The sequence below is a fragment of the Myxine glutinosa genome, chromosome 2 (assembly GCF_964187855.1).
Source record: "Myxine glutinosa chromosome 2, kmMyxGlut1.1, whole genome shotgun sequence".
NCBI classification, from domain to species: domain Eukaryota; kingdom Metazoa; phylum Chordata; class Myxini; order Myxiniformes; family Myxinidae; genus Myxine; species Myxine glutinosa.
In genome coordinates, this window is record NC_136262.1 from 30,221,948 (window position 1) to 30,242,866 (window position 20,919).

Sequence of the window (20,919 nt, forward strand, 5' to 3'; positions counted from 1 at the left end):
TTCTTCGTTATTTGTTCTTTCGTTCTTCGACCACGTTGTTCGAGATCACGTGATCAAGTTGTTAATACATGTTTCATCTGTCCCCTGAAGAACTTTATTATTATGTCATATTCTATAACACTTTTTTCTACTTCTTCTATAAAAGGATGCTTTCGACTTGCTCACCAATTCTATTCATTCAAAAAAAAAAATTCCATCTCTTACAGTGCATCTTTCATTCATTCCCTAAACTCTCCAGAACTCTACCCACCCTTCAGCGTCCTCAAACGTATTTTTGACTCGAATGTCTCAAGAAACTCATTTTGCAATAAATGTTCGTTTCCCATAAATCGTACACTTTTCAAAATCCAATCACACCCCTCCCCTCCAAATCTTCCCCATCACCCATCTCTGTCAAATCTTCCCCCTTGCCCCTCCCCCCCAAATCTTCCCAAACACCCATCCCTTTCAAATCTCCCCCGCTGCCCCCTTCCCTCCTAAACTACCCCCACACCCCTCCCCTCCGAGACTCTCCCTCACTCCTCCCCTCCTAGAATCCCCTCTCACCCCTCCTCCTCAAAGCGTCCTCCCCGCTTCTTCCCCCTTCCAACTTTCACCTTCATCTTCCTCAACCTTCTGCCTCACTCTTCCCCCTCCTCAAATAACACCTCACTGCGCCTCACCCAAACACCATCAAACCTTTTGTCCGCCCCATTCTTCCCTTTCTCCAAGCTATTCTGTAATCTCTGACACACCTGCAACAGCTCTCCCTACCTCTTCCTCCTCTTCCACATCCTGCCCTACCGCTCCCCCCCCCCCCCCCCCCCCTGTTCTGTATCCGATGCTCCCCCTTCCTCTTCCTTAACAGTATGGACCTCAAACATCCGGGGCCTTCGCTCAAACTTAACTGATCTCTCCATACAGGTTGCTTCTGACAAACCAGACGTGATCTGCTTAACAGAAACCTTCCTCCTTCATGATGTCTCTGATTCCTTGGTATCTCTCCCAGGTTACTCCCTCCTCCGGTATGATAGACCTGGGCCTCGTCCTGGAGGTGGGGTTGCTATCTTTATAAAAAACTCTCTTCCTCACTCGCCCTGCACTGCCCTCTCTCCACCTCACCCCCAGGAATACCTTTGGCTACGGCTTCCCCTTCGCTCCCACCTTTTGTTCATATGCGTGTTGTACCGTCCACCAAACAGTGATGACTCCATCGACATCTCGCTGTCTGATAATATGGACCAACTTCTATCTACCCATCCCAACTCTCTCTTCCTCATATGTGGTGATTTCAACTGTCACCATGCCAGTTGGCTGGGGGTGGGTACCTCTCTCACCAGCCATGGCTCTTCAGCAAAGGACTTCTGTGGCTCACTGGGACTGACACAATCTGTCAATTTCCCAACCCGGATCTCAGTCAACGGAGAATCTTCTCTTCTGGACTTGGTTATGACTAACTTCCCTGAAAATGTCTGCTGCTCTTCTTCTGCTCCAATCGGCTCTTCTGATCATGTGCTTGTTAAAGTGGACATCTCTCTGACCATTTTCAGAGAGCCTCCTCAGCGTCGACGAGTCTGGCATTTCACTCAGGCCAACTGGCACGGTCTTCAAGCAGCCATCAATCATCTGGACTGGTCTCCCATCTCGACTGCCTCTGACATCAACTCATCCTGGGAATTCTTCCAAAGTAAATTGCTCTCTCTCATGCACAGATTTATCCCTTCTCGTCTTCAGTTGTCATACCCTTCCTCCCGTCCATGGTACACGGAATCTTGTGGTGAGGCTATTGCGGCAGGTTGGTGGTCTTTCTGTCTTCTACCGACTCCTCTCCGGCCTTGCTCCCCCAGCTCTCTCTGTGCTCTGTCCCCCCAATATTCCTTCAGGTCGCACAAGATCTGCCTGCAACCCTCTTATGGTTAAACTGCCAAAGTCTAGGCTCTCTGCTCACCTTCACTCTTTCATTCCCCTTTTCTCCCGCCTCTGGAACAAACTCCCCCACTCCCTTCAATCCCACTCCTCCCTCCAGGTCTTTAAAACAGCTGTTCACCACCATCTCTTATCTTCCCCCATCGAAAACCTTGATCTTTTCTACCCCCGGTAATTCACCCCAGAGTCCTTGCAGTGTTCATATGTTTTATTCCTCTCCCACCTCCCCCCAAGTCCTCCCGATGTCCACATGCCTCAAATGTTGTGTTTGTGTCCTTCCCCCTCTTCCCCCTCTCTTTTGTGTCCTTCCCCCTCTCTCCCCATCTTGTCTGCCGCTTCCCTTGTTTTTTGTGTTTTGTGTGTCGGTTTGTCTTTTTGTGTGATTAATGTTAGCTCTTTCACGAGCCTCGATCTTGTATACAACAACAAAAAAAAAAAAACCTCTCCCTCTAAGAGTGGCGACTTTTTTATTCTTTAAATACTTGGTGAGGCTCGTATTAGAGCTGACTGACGCGCGCACACACATACACACCTTAATAAAAATGCTAATTAGACAAGCGTTACGCCTAGGTCCCCCGTCGGTGGTGAGTTGACAAAGTGGAAGACGCAAGGCGGCCATCTTGTATTTTGATGTGGCGACCCAATTTTCAATAGCGTTATTCCTTATGCCTAGATACACCCACACACCAGATTAGAAGTTGGTACTTCGCTTATTTTTCAAGATATTCCGCTCACAAGGTTCAGACATACATAGCGTCAGACATACATGGCGGTGGCCATCTTGGATTTTGACGTGGGTTGCACCCACACACCAAATTAGAATTCGGTCCTTCGCTTACGCACGCACGCACGTCCGCACGCACACATGCACGGACGCACATACGGACGGACGGACGCACACACGGACGGAGGGGAAAACCATAGTCCCCCTTTCGCTCCGCGGTGCGACAGGGGACAAAAAGTGTACATAATGCCAGCTTATTTGATCGGTCAGTGTTCATGCTTTAGCAATGTCCATGACACCATCTTGCAAAGGTCTACATGTGTTCATGCTCCAGCAATGTACATGGCAGCAAGCCATTTGTGTATGACATGTTACAAATACTTCTTGCCTGCAGGACATGCCATGCCCATAAGGTCACTGACTTTCTCTCCCGATTCTCAATACCTTGTGACTGCGTCGGACGATGGGTACATCAAAATATACGACGTGTAAGTACCGAGCTTGTTCCTTGGTTTTTACCGTTGGTCTTATAACTCTGCATCTAATCGTTGTATTTTGAGGGGCACTCCGTATGTATAATCTGCATGTATAATCGTATGTATAATCTCGGTATATATATGTACTCGGTGAAGGGATTGGGCTGATAAATAAGGCCGAGGTGTGGGTGTCTGAGTTGGCTCGTCTGAGTTGACAATCCCAAAAAAGTAGAACTTGCACAAACTTTTTGTTGTTTCTTGTATCAATAATTGGGAAAAAATTCCATATTTACTTACTTCAAGGTGACCTTACAAAAAAAAAAAGCATGGCAGGTATTCTGTGGTCATTTCCTTGAACCAAATTCTCACTTCATTTAAAGTCTAAATTATATTGAAACGATGTAATATGTCACCATTACTAACACGTGACTTTCAAAGTCAAGTATGAACGCTAAATGAGGCCTTTTGCACATGCGATGTGTGCGTGTTTTCAGTTACTGCTCATGGGGCACTTTTAACCTGACGTTACTAGTGCAAAATCTGTGATTCAAATCGTCCTTTAAATGTAATTCTCAGCAGTTAGATGGAAGAGTTGAAATTTCAAAATGGTTAACCATAATTGTTCTCTTACCGAATGCAAATCGGGCTCGCGGAAATCTAGGAATACAGTACGAGAAATATCATCGATTGAGAGGTGACGGGTTCGTATGTTGTAGCGTCGGCAGTGGATAGAACACACATATACAAACACATGGGCGGACGGTTCCGAAGGTTCAACTTTTACCAATAGATGCAAAAATCTAGAATAATTTGTCTTGTGGCCCCAGAACCAAACGAGCAATATATTTATAGCAGGTGTCAATATTGTTGCCACCCCTTCCTCTTCCCCAACATGATTAATAGCGAATACATTTACACTGTGGTGCGCAATCGCCAGACGTGTGCCATATTAAACACTGTTCTGCCTTCATTTATTTTTGTCACGTCTCCCTTTACCCAATGTTTTTTTTTGTCTTTGCCCAAATGTTAAACAGGCAACATGCAAACCTGGCAGAGACACTCAGTGGCCATGGTTCCTGGGTCCTGAATGTGGCATATTGCCCAGACAATGCACACTTTGTCTCAAGGTCGGTTTTGCTTTTATTTCAATGTTATCATTTCATCACCCAGGTTGGTAGGATAGTCTGAGCCATTTTTTAAAAATTACTTCATTTCATCAACCCATCACTGAAAGGACACCTCATCCCACATGCAGTTAACTATCTCCTCTCACCCTGCAACCACATCCAGTTCTTCTGATAAAAGCATCAAGGTCTGGGAGACTTCATCACGGACATGCATCCACACATTTCTGGACCACCAAGATCAGGTAACAGTTGATCAGTTCAGGTAACTGCATTGCTTTGTTGTTTGTACTGATAATTTGTATGGGTTATCAGTGGGTTTAGGCCTTTAAATTTCCAAAACTAGGCTGGGTTGTGACTTATCCAGGATTTTGGTGACCAGGTCCAGGTGACCAGGTGACCGTCCCAAAAGGGGACGTGGCTTAATGTTGTATACTCCACAACGTACAGGTGATGAGGCCACCTGCATCTGTATTCAACATGAGCGTGCTCCTAATTGGCAAGGACAGGGTTAGAGTAAGGTACAGGTATCGGGCCGTCTCATCACTATGCCCGCCATATGCGGCAAAGGTGTGGTCCTGAGTTGAGGCATTCTCATGTGAGATGGTTAACAGTGCTGGGCTGCCAGGTCAGTTTGCCTAACCCACCAGCCTATCATGGCCTCTAGGTTATGGGTAGGCTTGCGTGATTCTTAAAATTTGAGAATCGATTCCAAACTGCTGTTTTGATTCCAAATCTTCACCAGAATCGAATGAATTCGTCCTTGTTACACACCGAACCTACTCAACTAGTTTCGTCTGATTCCGTCCTAACTTTGAGATATCTTGCACACAGACAGAGGTGAAAGCACCTCAATCCATCATTGGTGGCAGAGGGAATAAAGAGAAACATGGAAATGCTCCTGCTGGAGAGGGGGAAAAAATAAGTACAATTTGCTTCAAATTAATCCAAACCTCTGGGAAAATTGTATTTTTTTTGCAACTTGATTAAAAAAAATTAAACCAACTTTACCTGGGCAGTGTATAAGACAAAAGCAACAGACAGCTCCTCGATTGTTCCCGACTTTTTTTTAATTTGCTGTTAAGAATTAATCAGCGATATCTTTGCTGTTAAGAAATATGATTTTGGAATTTCACAATACACTATCCTCGATACAGATATAATAGGCTAATGCTGTCTGTGCTTACCGGAAGAAGTCCGACAAACGTGCACACAGTTCGTGAGGACATGTCCGCTCATTTTCTTCACAACTTGAACAAACTAGATGCAGAAAACGGAATTTGTCTTTGCTTTGTGAAAAATGACAGGAGAAGCTTTTGATATAATTTGGTGAAGCAACGAACCAATTCTCATTGGACGAAGAGAGATAAGGCATAGTAAGTAAGAATCGCCTCCGGCGACTTGAATCCGTTACAGGTGGGTAATCGGCTCTGTAGAATGTCGGGTTCGATTCCCGGCTCTGATGGAGGGGATCAATTCTTCCACAACAGGGAGTAGTGTAATCCTTCACATGGTGAATAAAGCTCCAGGCTGCAAGATCATACAGGTAAACCAAGCTGTTTTTATTAATATGCCATCTTAACCAATGCTTCGTAGTTTGTCGTCAATCGAGTTCCATCTGCATCCGATGTGTGAAGACATCCGACCAAAAGCATTTATTTCTATGCCCGCGATAAAGTATGTCAGAATAAGATGAAGAAGTGGAATACAGGTGGATGTAGGTCGTTTCGATAGTGAAGTCAGTCAGTGAGCACCGAGAAAATCTACATATGTATGTGTCATCAAGCTAGAAAGAACTAGAACGACACTCTTCGATGTCACATCAACCGATATGCCTCCGCCCACATTATTACATCATTGTACATACTTGCACCAAGTTTGATTTAAATCCATTCAGCTGTTCTCAAGTATCACATTTTTACCAGACATGACCTCTGACCTGACCAAAATTACCTCACTCCTCACTTTTTATGTCAAAACCTAATCAGTTTGCCTTTCCATCACATATACTTATACCAAGTTTGTTCAAAATCCCATCACTGGTTCACAAGTTGGCAACAATTTTTACTCAACATGACCTCTGACCTCGTGACTCCAAAATCTAATCAATTCATCTTTACCTCATTGTGCATACTACCTGCACTAAGTTTAACTAAGATCCCTTCAGCCGTTCTCAAGTTATAGACCTATTCCAGACCCCAGAATCAAATAAGTTCATCTTTACATCATAATACATACTTGTACAAACTTTGGTCAGAATCCCATCGCTGGTTCACACATTTTTGCGGTAACAGGATTTTTACCTAACATGACCTCTGACCTTTGACCTCGTGACCCCAAAATCTAATCAGTTCAACATTACCTCATTATACATACCTGCACCAAGTTTGACTAAGATCATTTCAGCCGTTCTCAAGTTATCGCGGTAACGAAAACCTATTGGACGGACGAACAACCGGACAGACAACCTGAAAACAAAATGCCTCCGGCGAGTTGTTATGGTTAGCCGAGTGCAGGTAGGAGTGCAGAATAGGCAGAACACCTGGGCAGGACAAATACCACCCCCAAAAGGGTTTAAATGGTGTGCTTTGGGACTTGGCACTTCAGCTTTACAACTTTGTTATTGCTTCTCTCAGTGGATATCTCTCTACTCGAGTTGATGTAACATGTAACTATAGCTTAAGTATTATGACCACTCCATAGGTGACATGCCATTTTGGATTATGCAAATTTTTAACCAGACCACCACCTGCTTATCCAAGCTTTCTTCTCACATTTGTAAATGCTTGTAACCAAGTGTGAAATACTCCAAGTTCGTTACCTTCGGTTTCTCTTTTCAGGTGTGGGGTGTCCGGTACAACAGCAATGGCTCCAAGATTGTGTCTGTCGCGGAGGATCGGGCGATACACATATATGATTGCCCATTGTGACCAACCTACAAACTGCCAGCTGACATTTCTACAATATCCCACAAATCAATAAAATATTTACATTTCATCAATTCCTGTTTTCTCAAAGGGTCTCAAGTTTTACAGGAATAGAAGAAAGGTTCAAGTTATATTTGTATGACTTGTCTAATAACCAATAGTGTAATTGGTGCTGCCTTTATTACGTAAATGCAATGGTGCTCAGAAACGCCCCCCCCCCCGCCCCCACTCCCCCTTACCCCTTCTCTCCTCCATCCTCTTCCAGCCACCACACATTCCACAAACCAAAGAGCGTGGGAAATTTAAGTAACTGGGATAAGTTCCACTTTAGTAGTTTATCGTTGCCAAACAGGAGAAAGTGATCGACCTCATTCCTTAAAAGAAATGGCATACAAATCTCAGAACTGTACAAATGAACTGTTGTTAAATAAAAGGCTCCAAAATAAAGGAAAGTAATAAATTACCCATTCGTAGTCACAAAATGTGGTGGTTTATGGTGTCATTTGCAAAGATGGTAGATTGTATATATTTTTTAATAAAAATAAAAAACCCCGACTTGTAATGCTTTTGAGGAAGGGTGGAATGTCAGTGGAGCATCAGATTTAAATAATTTGATCAAACACTGCACTCGACATCAAATTTAAATTATGTAACCTGAGTGCAGGATTTACACTTTGACTGCTTAAAATCACAGCAAAGACGGCTCACTCGGGCAACAACTCCACCAATCTTCTGCAAATGACGTGTTTTACTGGATGATGAGCTGTTGAGATGAAGACAGATGGTTTCAAGTCTTGCGGTGGTAGCACCAGGACCGGGTTGAGGAGCAAACGGTTGTTTTGCTGAAATGGGCAGAGTCGTGTCTTAGGAACTCTGGCATTGGACTCCGGGTGTGTGCTGTGCATACGGCCCGTCGTCCTCATCGCAAGCCTCATGGAAGCGCCGTCGCCGGTCGTGCCCCGGTTCGAGGCTCACCAACTCCATGGCCTTGATGTCATCGGAGGGGGGCTGGTTGGCCCTGTGGGGCAGCAAAGCCTCGAGCTCCACCAGGCGATTTGCCGGCAGGAAATCCGCTGGAGGAAACTTAACCTGTATGAAAAGAAAATGAAAAATTCAGCAATTTGATTCCAAAAAAGACAAGCCAAGGAGAGCCATTTCCTCATTCTTCCACCGTTTTCAGACTTGGAAAATTCCATCAATAAAATAACTAACAAACTTAAAACCCTGCATTATTCAAATGTAAAGGACCTCCAAGCACTTACACTGAAATGAATAAACAACCTTCCTTTTTCAAAGGGATTGCGGTAGAAAGGTATTCCTTCATTCAGCACGCACTTCACATCACCAGACTTGATTATGTCTCCTATGAGCAAACAAACACAAACTGAGCACATACTGCATAGGTCAGATATAACATGCACTTCATTGGCCCTACATGCAAGCATGGGATAGTTTTTATAGTGGAATAAAGAAGTAGCTGTAGGCCTTGCAGCTCATGCAACCACCCGGAGGGACGCACCAGTTCCCTAGAACTATAGCACCGGGGGGGGGGGGGGGGGGGCGTCTTGTCTTCCCCAACTGTGTCTCTCCCTCAGTCCCTCTGTCCCTATCGGAACGAAAGCGAGCCCGTATCCTAAAGGCGCTAAGTAACTAATATCCGATATTTCAAGGGTCGTGTGCATGCGTAACAGGAAGCGTTTGCTTGTTGAATCAATTACTAATGTACATATGCGATTGTGTAAATATGGATTGCTGCTCCACCGGGCGACAGCACGGCACATAGGCCTGAACGCTTGCTCAGGAGACGTGGTGTCGACTGGCGTTTCCGGGGTCATACCACCATGACTCACCGATTCGGACCGACCGGAATTATCCAGGCAGACTGACCACAACAATTTGGTGACAGGAGTGGGATTCATTCCAGGGGTGATAGTACACCCCAAAGCCAAATTGTAGAGCACATGCGCATACATTATGATTTAACCCACCACTGCTATGTTGCGCTCCGGTGAACAAAACCGAGAGGGCAAAGTAGAATTAACCACCTCAGCTGGTACCCCTGTAAACACCTCCCTACAGACCAATCGGGTGCTTCCAACTGAACAACTAGCAGGAAACAGCAGGCAGAAACCCCCCAGAAGCAACTGGAGGCCAACGCCGCCGCTGGCAAACTCTAACCTACAACTCACGATTATGCCGACCATGTGCCACGAAGTGGTTTCCTGCAAGGACAGGGGTGGGCAAGCTGGGTATACAGGCTGTGTGTGACCAGCAGGTAGCAAGGATTCAGGCTGAGCTAAATGCCAGAATGGAGGCTCGTCAGCCCAAGCAGGAAAATACGGCAAAATACTAGGTGGGAGTGTGGGACATGGAGTGGAAAATGGTGGTTGGTGAGGCCAGGGGTTTAGAAGGAATTAGGGCCACAGTCAGAGAGCACTACTGGGCATGGCCAATGGAAACGCTACCCAAGGGTTTGGAAAAACGACTCAGCCATACATCTGGGAACACCTATTTTTACACCACCACCAGTAAGCATAGCCAGTGGGCATGACCGATGGCTGAGGTAAATACAATTTTAAAAGACAATAAACCAAAGGGAAATAAAACAGAGATGAAGAATTTAAAGCCAGATGGGGAAAGAGGAAAATTCCAAGAGAATCTTGGGGAAAAGGTGCAGGAAGCTAGGTAAACTTGTAGTGTCTCCGCGCTTATTGGGTGGATTAGCGGGGACACTGAGACTGCAGGGAGATGTCAAGTGGTGGACCCGGGCAGTGTGTGTGCCAAACCGCTGAGCATACAGAAAAGGGGCCGTGCCGAGAGTGCGGCGTGAAACACGCTGCACAAGACGTGCCGTGCAAGGGTTGTCAAACCACGAAGGACAAACCAAGAAGATATCACACCTTGCGCACGCAAGTAGGCAAGGAAGTAAGAGCAGACAAGCAAAATAGGCAATAACTTTAGAAACAAAACAATAACGGATAACCATTCCCACGTTATACAAACAAAATGATACACAATTGATCGAACAACAACAGCTAATTACCCTGCAAAAATATTTCACTTATTGGCACATACATGCGTTGCATCGGAGCTTTTCATTATTTTCCTTTTGAACCTTTAAATTTTACTTTTACCCGACTGAGAAGGACACTTGCAAACAATAAGCACTGGTAGAGTACCTGGACATTTGAACCTCGGATCACGGCATCATGAGCTATGTGCTCAGATGTGAATGCCAAACATGCAAAATCAAAGAGTTAACATGCCAATCACAATTGGAGACACGAACATGGGCAAGAGGTGATACACGAACATGGCAAAAGACATCATGCTGGGTTACATACAATAAGCGAAATGCCCTCAACCTTGCTTTAAATGGCATGTGGCCATAGCCCCAGGAGGCCAAACGCATGATTAGTGTAGTCAAAACAACTCATGATCCACCTTTTATAATAAATCCTTTTATCCACAATAAATAAATACTTTCCACCCACAATCCTTTTATAATGATTTGAAACAAGAAATCCTATTCATTTCCATTTCCGAATATATTTGGCCAAAAACTGGCGAATCAACCCTCGGAAGTGCTCCCCGGGCTAGATGCATACACTCGTTGACCCTCGGAAGTGCTCCCCGGGCTAGATGCATACACTCGTTGACCCTTGGAAGTGCTCCCCGGGCTAGATGCATACGCTCGACCCTCAAAGTGCTCCAAAGCTCGATGGGTATGCCACCTGGGTTTGTATTCTGCCGATGGTTCAACGTCAGGATGCCATACCTGGGTGCAAAGTGATCACAATTGTCCTGTTGTCTAAAGTTTTGATGGGTCGCTGGAAACCACACAGCGATTCCACCAAATCGATCTCCATCTTCATGCTGAGATCTTCATCCTGCCTGAGAAGTTTTATTTTCTGTTAGGTGATTGTGGTTAAGAGAGCAGGGTGAGAATGCAAATGGCTGGTGAAACAAAAACAAAGCAGCAATTCAAAATTTGATGTGGTAAGGATCCACAGCGAGGTGTGCAACTTTTCCATGATCCATGCATTTTGTCTTCCAACCTGCTAAAAGTCGGATGATCCTTCTGATCAAGCACGACGATTACATCCCCTGGTTCATTATCAGGCTCCTGGTCCCCTTCACCGTGAAAAGTAATTTTCTGGCCATCCTTCATTCCTGTAGATCAATAAAAGGTTAATTTTCCCCCCTTTCATAATACAACCAAATAATCCATCATCATCAACCAACATTTAAGGACCAGCGGACCTTTGTCAATGTGCACTTCCAGGATTTTCTTTTCACGCACTATCTTGCGGCCATTGCAGACTTTGCAGCGATCACGTGGGTTCATGCGTTCTCCCTGACCCTGGCATGCGTGGCACAGCGACTGAAACTGCTGCACCATCCCCGGCCCAATGGGCTGGATGCGCATGAACATTCCGCTTCCTTGGCAGCTCAGACACTGCTCCAGAGCACCCTTTCGTCCACCGTGGCCTAGCAAAGATACCACAAAATAGGAACAGAACTTTTTTTAAGCTAAAGGTTGAGATGATTGGAAAAAAAGAAAAATCACGTGAATAATCTCGTTATTACATACTAGCAAAGGTACCCGGCGTTGCCAGGCAACGCAAAGCCACTTCGTGACAGGAATATTAAGAGTGGAGGGAAAAAGATGGGGGGAGGGGAGGGGGGAGAGAGAGAGAGAGGAGCAGAAGTGGAGGGTAAGTGGAGTGGAGGGCGGGGGAGAGGAAAGGAGGGAATAGGGGAGGGGTTGGAGAAGGGGGAGGGACGAGGGGAAAGAAGAAGAGGGAAGGAAGGGAGAGTAAGGGGAAAGGGGGAGAGGAAGAGGGAGGGGGAAAAGTGATGGGGAGGGAAGAGAGAGGAGGGGAAAGAGAAGGGGAAGGGGTGAGAGGTGGAGAAGAGGGGAGGGGAACGGAAGGCAGCATGAGGGGAGGGGAAAGGAAGGCAGCATGAGGGGAGGGGAAGGGAAGGCAGCGTGGGGGGAGGGGAGTGAAGACAGCGTGAGGTGAGGGGAAGGGAAGGCAGCATGAGGGGAGGGGAAGGGAAGGCAGCAAAGGAGAGGGGAAGGGAGGAGAGGGGAAGGGAAGGGAAGGGAGCATGAGGGAAAGACAAAAGGCATTAACAACAAAGGAAGGGAACAAACAACAAAAAGGCATTAACAAATAAAGGAAGGGAAGGCAGGGCATTAACGACAATTTAAGAAAAACTAAAAGCAAAAAAAAATTAAGCAAAACGACAAAAAACAAATGGAAAGGTAAGAGAATGGTGAATCCACTGTGTGCTCCATTACCAAGCATATTGTAGAGAGCTCGCCAAGCAGCTTAGGCACTCAAGCAGCACTCCAACGAAAGGGTTGATGAGGAACGGCTAGCTTGGCAAGTTATAGAAAGCCGAGTGCTTCTGGTTTAAATGGCCGCAAATGTTTGGCACTTCCGACCTGTCAATCCCCATTTCCTTAATACTTTAAAATAGACTCAATCCAATCATTCTGGGTCTATCACGTATAGGGAATTTTAATAAAGATCGTTCAAGTTCAGGTTTTATACAAGTATCGCAGGACTCAGGACAGCAGAGTGTCACCCTATCATATGGAGGTATGAATTAAGATGACAGAGCAAAAGGAGGGATGACAGCCTTGCTTAAATAAATAAACAAGTAAATACACTTCCTTATAAGAATCGCCGTCTTAAATTTTTGAGACTTCTATACTTAGTGTACGGAACCCGATCCTCAAATCCAAATCCAAATTTTGATTACATGTTTTAATTAGTCCGAAAGGTGATCGTGGTTCCAAGGCAAGGCACATTTTAATAGACCGAAACAAAATGGCGGCGATGTGACAGTGGGCTGGCCAAGATGGCGCACCGCTATTTTTGTAAGGCTTATTTTGTTGGTTTTTTTGTGATGATCACCCCCGAAATTATTTTCAAAAGGGGTTTTTTAACACACCCAAACACCCATGTTTCATTCATGCATGCCCTTGGAGTTCGACAAGTATGTGTACAAAGTTTAGGGCAGCTAGGTTTCATGGTCTTGGAGTTATGGAGGAGACTGACTGACGGACTGACACACACTCATTATTATTATTATTATAGATGTCCAGTAAATAAGTTTCTCACATTATTTGTTTTTGTTTCAGAAATATAAATAATGACAAACTATTAAGACGACCAGACTCGTGTTAAATTAATGGTGAGGCACAAGAAGAGCACACTGAATCAAACAATACATTTTCACGATTTCTCCTAAAACATGACTGCACTCAAACTATTCGCACGAGCTTTAGGCGGAAGAGCTTAAGCATCTGTTGAGGAGGTTAACATAGCCATAGCCATAGCCACATTCACTGCATTAAGAGCATTTTAGAAGGAAGCCACCTGCACCAAATTTAGCACCAAACAACACACATTGGAGAGGATGGAGACTTCAGAATAATGTGACATGGATAAGGCTAATAAATGGCACTACGTCTAATATGTATGTGGGGTGACAAAACATTTGAGATTGACCCGTGTATCGTTCATCAAACCGAATAAACAAGGGTTAGCAGCACTGGCAGCAAATGTCCCAATGGATCACACAAGAAGATACATTAACATCTGATGAACACAATTTACAAGAATAAGCACCAGTCGATATTCACACGCACCTTCACACTTGTCACAGATTACGTTCTTCTGCAGTGCAAGTTTCCTGCTCGAGCCATTGTACATCTCCTCAAGGCTTACAGACAGCTGGTGCACAACATTCTTGCCTACGGAGGAGGAATTATGCGATTGTGAGATTGCAAACGAAGAAGAAAATCATGACCACGTTAGTGTGCCAATGTTTCAAAAGGACCGACCTTATGTAATGTGGGTCCAAAACAATCGAATGATCTATGGTCACCATGAACTACAGCAAGTGAATACTGCCAAATGTTTATCCAGTGACACAAGGTGCAATCTTAAGAGGTACCTAACCTTTTCTTTCCCTGTGGTTTCGAGAGCTGCCGCCACCAAAGAAAAGGTCAAAAATGTCCATTGGAGAGCTGAAGCTTCCGCCAGCACTGCCGCCTTCCTTGAGTGCCTGCTCCCCTCCACGATCATACAGCTCTCGTTTCTTGGTGTCTGATAGAACCTCGTATGCCTGCGAGATCTGCTTGAACTGCACACGACCCGCCATGGCATAATCTCACCAAAGATGGATGGAACCATCATCACTGGCAAACCGATACAACCTTTCCCTTTTTGAGACCGAAACCTCGCATCTTTGATTGTTTTGAGATAATAATTTGTTTGCAACCTGGGAACACTAATGTTACACAAGTCAGGGCATCTTAACCCTCTTGTGCCCAGTGTCCGACATATAGTACACCTAATGAAAATGGTCTCCCAGTAATTCTCATTACAGAAAATGCATGGCTAACGAGACTGATCACAGAGATGTGCCCAAGTTTCATTTTCCAAGAAGAGAGGTTTCCTACCCTGTATAAATTTTGGAATGATGATGCAATACTACTGTTGCAATACTACAGTACTACCACCGGGCACAGAAGGTTAAGCACGTGATCCAGCTGGAGGTTGAATGGCTGTTCCACCTCCTTGAACTTCCACTTTTCACAAGAAGAGGTTCCCAACTCACAAAAAAAGCATAACCAAATTCCATTACCTCAATCGCGATCCGGTGTGGGATCAACAAGATGCTATATTGTACATATACTATCATCAATTTTGCTCATTGGTTAAAGGTCCAGATCAAAATACCATTTGTTTTATTAGACTTTGAGGCACAATATGCTGCGCATAAACAAGGAAGAATAAGAGCTTCCTGTTTAATCCTGGAAAATTATAACTTGCTTTTTTATATTGTGTCGAGGCTCATGGAAGAGCTAGAATACAGACTGGACCAGGACGTCACAGAGCAAAAATAACAGTTGAAAGAGAGGGGAGAACACACACCAACAGCAGGGTTGAGGGACAAAATAGAGACTTGAAGGGATAAGAGCCACAAGGAAGAATGAGAGCAAGGGGAGACTCGGGTTGATGGATACAGCCACAAACTCTCAATCGCAGAAGTGGGAGGAGACTTCATGTAAGGACACTTCTTGGTAAATGATGGCATGCTCCCATCTCCCCATCTTCCAACGTCATGAGAAATAAATGTCAGGTGATGTGATGTGTAAAGAAGGCAAAGTGAAGACGACACTAACTTTTGAGTGATTTAAATTTGTACATTAATCTTTGGCAAGTTATACGTGGAGGACCACCATTAATTAAAATTATTAAACTCCATTTAATATTCAATTGCGCAATAATCAGAAAGAAGGAATGTTTGTGTATCAAAATATTCTTCCCTCTAGAATCTACATCTTCAAGACAGCTGTTCACCAACATCTCAGATCATTCCCCATCCAAAACCATGTTTTCTACACCGTCAAACCACCCATCTCCGCAACCCCCAAATTTCCAGCTTTACACACTGAGAGTTTGCTTCTGTATCCATCTTGTCCACCCCCTGCATCCTCCATCTTACCTCATTCCTCGAGTGTCCAAATCTCCCTCTATTTTGTCCATCAGCCCTGTTGTTGACATTTCCCCCTTCTCTTTCTGCTGTTTTTTTGTTCTGTTACGTCCTGGCTCCTGGTCCATTCGGTACACGAAAAGAAAAAAAAATGAACCACAGGTAATTTCGCTTGCTTCAAAATATTTTCTCACTGCTTGTTGATTAAAATAAAATCCTGGAGATCTCGGTAATGCTTGTTAAAATTTGAGAGTCATCGCCAGAACGTGCCAAGGAAACAATTGTGGGTGACCCGGAAGTGCAAACATGACATTTCAAAATTATTTGAATCCATGGGTATGATAGTGGACCGTGGACTGGCATCCATAAGTTGTTAATTTGAATCCAGCTAAAAGGTGTAGTATCAAGTATTTGGATTCCAACCTTCTGGGGAAGCTGTTCAATTTTACTCAAGAGACTCATCATGCCATGATCGGATTGGCCATAAAACCCGAGCTGGCTCATTATTTCAATAAACGGAGGAGATAAGCCGTCATTGCTGTCTGATTTGGACTGCATGCGATGCCATTCCAAACTCGACTCTCAAGAGCCTCAGGGGCAACTAAGGATGGGCACCCAAAGGCTGTACCTATAAAAGGCAGTATCATCGACATATACCTGACAGAGTTGAGAGAAATTCCAAACAAAAATACCACTTGACATACACCATCATAAGCGCAGAGATAAACATGACAAAAATCAATTACACAATTACAACAGGACTGAAAAACAGCAGTCTAGAGACAAGACGACGTACCTTTTCTCCTTCATTCGGATTCTTATCTGGATGGTACTTCAGAGCCAGCTTCCTGTACGCCTTCTTCAGCTCATCTGCGTTTGCCTGGGGCTTCACACCCAGGCGGTCATAATAACCCGTTTCCTTTACCATGTTTGCGTTGCAAAATATTCGTACACTGCAAAAAAAAAATTTTTAACACCACTTTTTTTTTTCCAAAAAACATTGTAAGCAGACGGTTCATGAAGGTGTGATCCTAGGTTCAAATCACATATATACTGCATTGAGGTTTGCATTGTCCACTACAGTCACCGTGATTCACGTAGAAGTACTACACAGTAATAAGAGTGTGTCATGTCCCCTATACTTCATGTAAAAGTACTTCAAAGTCCTTGTCCAAAATATAATAAATGTACTAGCTCTGCAAAGAGCCTTTAGACATCGTAGGAAAACAAATTTAATAATAAAATTAAAATATTCAGAGAGAATGAGCCTCGGACAACATTGAAAACTGTTTTCTAAAACACTCAGACGCGTAGTGTTGCATGAAATCACTAAATACCATCGTGTCTATAGTAATATTTTTGCATTCTTCAGTTGAGAATACAAGATGATTAACATGGATGCCAGACTGAAGGTTTAACAATAATTCATGCTAAACACAAATGTATGTAACTATAGTATGCATTGAGAACTAGAATGGCAATCCATTGCCTCACGATGAATCCAGATTTGCCTCAATCCAGAAGATGAGCACAGTCTCGCCTCATGCGCTCATTCCGAACAAAAATACCATCGTTAACTGAACTCGCTACTATTATGGTCCATGTACGTGTATCATTCATGCACCCTATTAGGTCACATACATTGACATTATCCGTAGCTTTATAAATTGATTATTAGGATATTTAATGGCCAGTTTTGTGCACATTAAGGCTAAAGTGCGTCAATGAAGGTGAATATGAAAAAAATTCAAACGATTTTCCCCATGGTTACTTGACAATTGATAATATGTATGAAGTTTCGCATCGATCTGTTAAGCGCTTCTGGAGATGATGATTTTTTAAATCTTTTTTTTTTCAATCCAATATGGCCGCCAGACCACGTAACCGATGACGTTATAAATACAATTCTTCACTCACATCGGGTCAGAGATCAGATATATGAAGTTTCAGATTTTTCGGATAAGGATTTCAATTCAACCAATTATGCCTGGAATACCACTTCACCGATGATGTCAGCTTTATCACTCTACATACCCCATTGAGAGTTTATGACATATGCCAAGTTTCAATTTTTTCGTCAGGTGGTTTTGAACATGATGTCCAATTTTTTTCCCTTTAATCCAATATGGCTGCCACCCCATATGACCTATGACATCAGTTATCAATAAAATATTATCCATGGGGATTCCTCCTATGTTTACAGTTTCGCATTCATCGGACAAGCGGTTGTAGAGGGAAAAAGTTTTAAGAGAAAATATATAGACGTGCACACGGACGCACGCAATTCATTCGGGGCAAGACTAATGAAGAACTAGTCTTGCTGGTAAAGGCTAGTGTCAACCTATGTCAGCAAACATGTAGAACAATGGATTCGATCAACAGGATGTTTGTTAGGGTATGCGCGCAACTGCCGTTGTTTGGGGTATGTGCGTCAACCGGCATTGATCGTATCAAAACGTTTTGTATTAAAAAGATTTTTTGGCATCATTGCTTTTGCATCAAAAGATATCCCTTCCCTTAATTTTGGCTTTACCATAACTGAAGACTATGAACAAGAAGCTGCCATAGGCCAATATTGGAAGAAAGGGGGGAAAAAGAACATCAATGGTACTCAAAAGCTGCTTTTCTTCAGCCCTCTGTCATTGGCTGTGCCTGAAAATGAGAGATTATTCTTCTTCTCCAGGAAAAGGACAAGCAGTGACTGTTGAGAAGTATCTCTGGAAATCTCAGGAAATCAAACGACATGTGACAGAAACTTATGATGAGCATTAGTGTGACATTGAGATCACGGCGAGGCCACGTCTTTTCGAAGCTGTTCCATGCGCTCACGCTTTCGAAGCTAAGTGATCTTTCACATTTGTGTTTTTGGCGTATCTTTATCTTTCTTTCGGTGTATGTACCTATTGGGGTGACTTTAATAGGTTTCTCGGTGTTGGTTTTTCATACCTGTGTACAGAATCGTCGGTTTTTTTCGTATCGTGTATTCTGAGGCCTAGTGTAGTGCTAGTAGTAGTAGGCTACCGTGTCCTCAGACCTTGGCTTGAGGCTTTTGTTTTTTGTCTCAGCGGTTCTTCGATCGCGCTGCAACTACTGTCGGTCTCTGTTTTTCACGGTCTTTTCACCCATACTCCCTTGTTTTAAAATCTCAAAAAAAAAACCAAAAAATTTTTTTCCTTCCCTGTTCTTATCCGCTTGTACGTTCTTATTTGTTCTTTCGTTCTTCGTTCTTTTGGTCTTTCGTTCTTCGTTATTTGTTCTTTCGTTCTTCGACCACGTTGTTCGCGATCACGTGATCAAGTGATCAAGTTGTTAATACATGTTTCATCTGTCCCCTGAAGAACTTTATTATTATGTCATATTCTATAACACTTTTTTCTACTTCTTCTATAAAAGGATGCTTTCGACTTGCTCACCAATTCTATTCATTCAAAAAAAAAATTCCATCTCTTACACAATTACAACAGGACTGAAACGGTGCATCTTTCAGGGACGGTGCATCTTTCATTCATTCCCTAAACTCTCCAGAACTCCACCCATCCTTCAGCGTCCTCAAACGTATTTTTGACTCGAATGTCTCAAGAAACTCATTTTGCAATAAATGTTCGTTTCCCATAAATCGTACACTTTTCAAAATCCAATCTCACCCCTCCCCTCCAAATCTTCCCCATCACCCACCCCTTTCAAATCTCCCCCCCTGCCCCTTCCCTCCTAAACTCCCCCCACACCCCTCCCCTCCGAGACTCTCCCTCACTCCTCCCCTCCTAGACTCCCCTCTCACCCCTCCTCCTCAAAGCGTCCTCCCCGCTTCTTCCCCCTTCCAACTTTCACCTTCATCTTCCTCAACCTTCTGCCTCACTCTTCCCCCTCCTCAAATAACACCTCACTGCGCCTCACCCAAACACCATCAAACCTTTTGTCCGCCCCATTCTTCCCTTTCTCCAAGCTATTCTGTAATCTCTGACACACCTGCAACAGCTCTCCCTACCTCTTCCTCCTCTTCCACATCCTGCCCTACCGCTCCCCCCCACCCCTGTTCTGTATCCGATGCTCCCCCTCCCTTCCTCTTCCTTAACAGTATGGACCTCAAACATCCGGGGCCTTCGCTCAAACTTAACTGATCTCTCCATACAGGTTGCTTCTGACAAACCAGACGTGATCTGCTTAACAGAAACCTTCCTCCTTCATGATGTCTCTGATTCCTTGGTATCTCTCCCAGGTTACTCCCTCCTCCGGTATGATAGACCTGAGCCTCGTTCTGGAGGTGGGGTTGCTATCTTTATAAAAAACTCTCTTCCTCACTCGCCCTGCACTGCCCTCTCTCCACCTCACCCCCAGGAATACCTTTGGCTACGGCTTCCCCTTCGCTCCCACCTTTTGTTCATATGCGTGTTGTACCGTCCACCAAACAGTGATGACTCCATCTACATCTTGCTGTCTGATAATATGGACCAACTTTTATCTACCCATCCCAACTCTCTCTTCCTCATATGTGGTGATTTCAACTGTCACCATGCCAGTTGGCTGGGGGTGGGTACCTCTCTCACCAGCCATGGCTCTTCAGCAAATGACTTCTGTGACTCACTGGGACTCACTGGGACTGACACAATCTGTCAATTTCCCAACCCGGATCTCAGTCAACGGAGAATCTTCTCTTCTGGACTTGGTAATGACTAACTTCCCTGAAAATGTCTGCTGCTCTTCTTCTGCTCCAATCGGCTCTTCTGATCATGTGCTTGTTAAAGTGGACATCTCTCTGACCATTTTCAGAGAGCCTCCTCAGCGTCGACGAGTCTGGCATTTCACTCAGGCCAACTGGCACGGTCTTCAAGCAGCCATCAATCATCTGGACTGGTCTCCCATCTCTACTGCCTCTGACATCAACTCATCCTGGGAATTCTTCCAAAGTAAATTGCTCTCTCTCATGCACAGTTTTACCTCTTCTCGTCTTCAGTTGTCATACCCTTCCTCCCGTCCATGGTACACGGAATCTTGTGGTGAGGCTATTGCCCAGAAACAACTTGCTTTCGTCTCCTGGAAAGCAAATCCAACGGAAGGAAATCTCATTTCCTTTCACAAAGCCCAAAACAAGTGTGTGTCCACCCTCAGGAGAGCCAGGAAACAATATCTCTCCATCCTCAGGACCGAACTCTCTTATCTGTCTCCCTCTTCCAAATCCTGGTGGCGTCTGGTAAAATCTGTTTCTGGTGTTTGTTCCCCCCCCCCATCCCCTCCCTCACCTTAAA

At 44.4% G+C, this 20,919-nt stretch overlaps 2 protein-coding genes across 5 annotated transcripts in view; one reads left to right on the top strand and one right to left on the bottom strand.

Annotated features, from left to right (window-relative positions):
* The window catches only part of SKIC8 (SKI8 subunit of superkiller complex), a 23,723-nt gene extending 16,104 nt beyond the window's left edge, over positions 1-7,619 (top strand). For both annotated transcript variants that reach the window (XM_078773060.1, XM_078773059.1), the window contains 4 exons: positions 3,024-3,117; positions 4,140-4,232; positions 4,396-4,474; positions 7,070-7,619. In XM_078773060.1, coding sequence (XP_078629186.1) covers positions 3,024-3,117; positions 4,140-4,232; positions 4,396-4,474; positions 7,070-7,159 — 356 coding nt within the window. In that variant the 3' untranslated portion in view covers positions 7,160-7,619. The remainder of the gene's footprint in view (positions 1-3,023; positions 3,118-4,139; positions 4,233-4,395; positions 4,475-7,069) is intronic.
* The window catches only part of LOC137421939 (dnaJ homolog subfamily A member 1), a 26,627-nt gene continuing 11,478 nt past the window's right edge, over positions 5,771-20,919 (bottom strand). For all 3 annotated transcript variants that reach the window (XM_068108538.2, XM_068108539.2, XM_068108537.2), the window contains exons 2-9: positions 16,473-16,629; positions 14,137-14,320; positions 13,824-13,928; positions 11,420-11,647; positions 11,215-11,329; positions 10,935-11,050; positions 8,419-8,519; positions 5,771-8,245 (exon numbers count right to left, since the gene is read on the bottom strand). In XM_068108538.2, coding sequence (XP_067964639.1) covers positions 8,021-8,245; positions 8,419-8,519; positions 10,935-11,050; positions 11,215-11,329; positions 11,420-11,647; positions 13,824-13,928; positions 14,137-14,320; positions 16,473-16,604 — 1,206 coding nt within the window. In that variant the 5' untranslated portion in view covers positions 16,605-16,629 and the 3' untranslated portion in view covers positions 5,771-8,020. The remainder of the gene's footprint in view (positions 8,246-8,418; positions 8,520-10,934; positions 11,051-11,214; positions 11,330-11,419; positions 11,648-13,823; positions 13,929-14,136; positions 14,321-16,472; positions 16,630-20,919) is intronic.